Here is a 2500-nt window from a genome sequence, read left to right on the forward strand (position 1 = left end):
TTATATCTTTTCATGTGACAACACTGAAGAAATGCCCCTCTGCTCCAATGTACAGTAGTGAGTGTCCAGCCTGTATAACAGTGTAAATTTACTGTCCCCTCAAAATAACTCAACACACAGCCATTAATGTCTAAACCAATGGCAACAAAAGTGACTACACCCCTAAGTGGAAATGTCCAAATTGGGCCCAAAGTGTCAATATTTTGTGTGGCCACCATTATTTTCCAGCACTGCCTTAACCCTCTTGGGCATGAAGTTCACCAGAGCTTCACAGGTTTCCACTGGAGTCCTCTTCCACTCCTCCATGATGACATCACAGAGCTGGTGGATGTTAGAGACCTTGCGCTCCCCCACCTTAGGGTTTAGGTCTGGAGACATGCTTGGCCAGTCCATCACCAAGGCAGTGGTGGTCTTGGAGGTGTGTTTGGGGTCGTTATCATGTTGGAATACTGCCCTGCGGCCCAGTCTCTGAAGGGAGGGGATCATGCTCTGCTTCAGTATGTCACAGTACATGTTGGCATTCATGGTTCCCTCAATGATCTGTAGCTCCCCAGTGCCGGCAGCACTCATGCAGGCCCAGACCATGACACTCCCACCACCATGCTTGACTTGTCTTTGTACTCCTCACCTGGTGGCCACCACACACACTTGACCCCATCTGAACCAAATAAGTTTATCTTGGTCTCATCGGACCACAGGACATGGTTCCAGTAATCCATGTCCTTAGTCTGCTTGTCTTCAGCAAACTGTATGCAGGCTTTCTTGTGCATCATCTTCAGTAGAGGCTTCCTTCTGGGACGACAGCCATGCAGACCAATTTGATGCAGTGTGTGGCGTATGGTCTGAGCACTGACCGGCTGACCCCCCACCCCTTCAACCTCTGCAGCAATGCTGGCAGCACTCATACGTCTATTTCCCAAAGACGACCTCCGGATATGACACTGAGCATGTGCACTCAACTTCTTTGGTGGACCATGGCGAGGCCTGTTCTGAGTAGAACCTGTCCTGTAAAACTGCTGTATGGTCTTTCCCACCGTGCTGCAGCTCAGTTTCAGGGTCTCGGCAATCTTCTTATAGCCCAGGCCATCTTTATGTAGAGCAACAAATCTTTTTTTCAGATCCTCAGAGAGTTCTTTGCCATGAGGTGCCATGTTGAACTTCCAGTGACCAGTATGAGAGAGTGTGAGAGCGATAACACCAAATTTAACACACCTGCTCCCCATTCACACCTGAGACCTTGTAACACTAACGAGTCACATGACACCGGGGAGGGGAAATGGCTAATTGGGCCCAATTTGGACATTTCCACTTAGGGGTGTAGTCACTTTTGTTGCCAACGGTTTAGACATTAATGGCTGTGTGTTGAGTTATTTTGAGGGGACAGTAAATTTACACTGTTATACAGGCTGGACACTCACTACTGTACATTGGAGCAGAGGGGCATTTCTTCAGTGTTGTCACATGAAAAGATATAATAAAATATTTACACAAATGTCAGGGGTGTACTCACTTTTGTGAGATTTTTGCTGGTTTGTATGGAACTTCGACCCTACAAAACTTACAAACGGTCATTTCTTTTGATGACCTATTCTTAAACTGGAAATACTTCCAAACCTTGGAGCAATATGATTGAGGAGCGTTCGCAATTTTGATTTCGTTTACACTAAAACCTTCCTTTGTAGTGTTCAAAGCCATTTGGGATGGCCATCGGTAAACATTGAAACATGGCACATTTCGTTGGCTACCCATGTGACCAGTGGACCAATCAGGCACGTCCTTTCAAAGGCCTTTGCTGATTTGTACTCGGTACATGGCGTAAATACGAATCCATGTACCGGGTAATGAAATACTGCAGTACTGTGGTATGGTACAGTACCATTTCAGCCTTAATGACAGGTGTGTATAAGCACATGAACACACCTAATTCAGTGTATTAATAACAATAACTATACTGTATGTAGTGAACTCCATCAGATTCAGCTAACGAACTTCACTTACACCTTAAACAGCATTTCCCCCAGCTTCTTCACAAAATGTCTTCATTTGTTTAAGCATTTTATTTACAACCAAATAGTGCATTCTATATCAATTGTGTGTGTGTGTGTGTGTGTGTGTGTGTGTGTGTCTTACCCGTCCCAGTTGGTGTGAACACTCCACACACCCCACCTGGATGTTGCCATGCTGAGCTCCAGGAATAATCTGTACACACTCGAAATCACTGGCCAAGATCACGATGTCACACCCTGAACCGTACGCCTGCACACACACAAACACACAGATTAGTTATACACACACAAACACACACACACACACACACTGATCAGTTATACACATACACACACATTAGTTATACACACACACAAACACACTGATCAGTTATACACATACACACACACACTCACACAGATTTTAGACAGCAAGTGAACATTTTGTCCTCAAAGTTGATGTTAGAAGCAGGAAAAATGGACAAGTGTAAGGATTTGAGCGAGTTTGACCAAAA

General features: G+C 45.0%; 1 protein-coding gene across 7 annotated transcripts in view; it reads right to left on the reverse strand.

Annotated features, from left to right (window-relative positions):
- The window catches only part of dmxl2 (Dmx-like 2), a 52342-nt gene that overhangs the window by 39751 nt on the left and 10091 nt on the right, over positions 1-2500 (reverse strand). For all 7 annotated transcript variants that reach the window (XM_058387331.1, XM_058387328.1, XM_058387327.1 and 4 more), the window contains one exon: positions 2131-2256. In XM_058387331.1, coding sequence (XP_058243314.1) covers positions 2131-2256 — 126 coding nt within the window. The remainder of the gene's footprint in view (positions 1-2130; positions 2257-2500) is intronic.

Source organism: Hemibagrus wyckioides, linkage group LG04, assembly GCF_019097595.1.
Source record: "Hemibagrus wyckioides isolate EC202008001 linkage group LG04, SWU_Hwy_1.0, whole genome shotgun sequence".
NCBI classification, from domain to species: Eukaryota; Metazoa; Chordata; class Actinopteri; order Siluriformes; family Bagridae; genus Hemibagrus; species Hemibagrus wyckioides.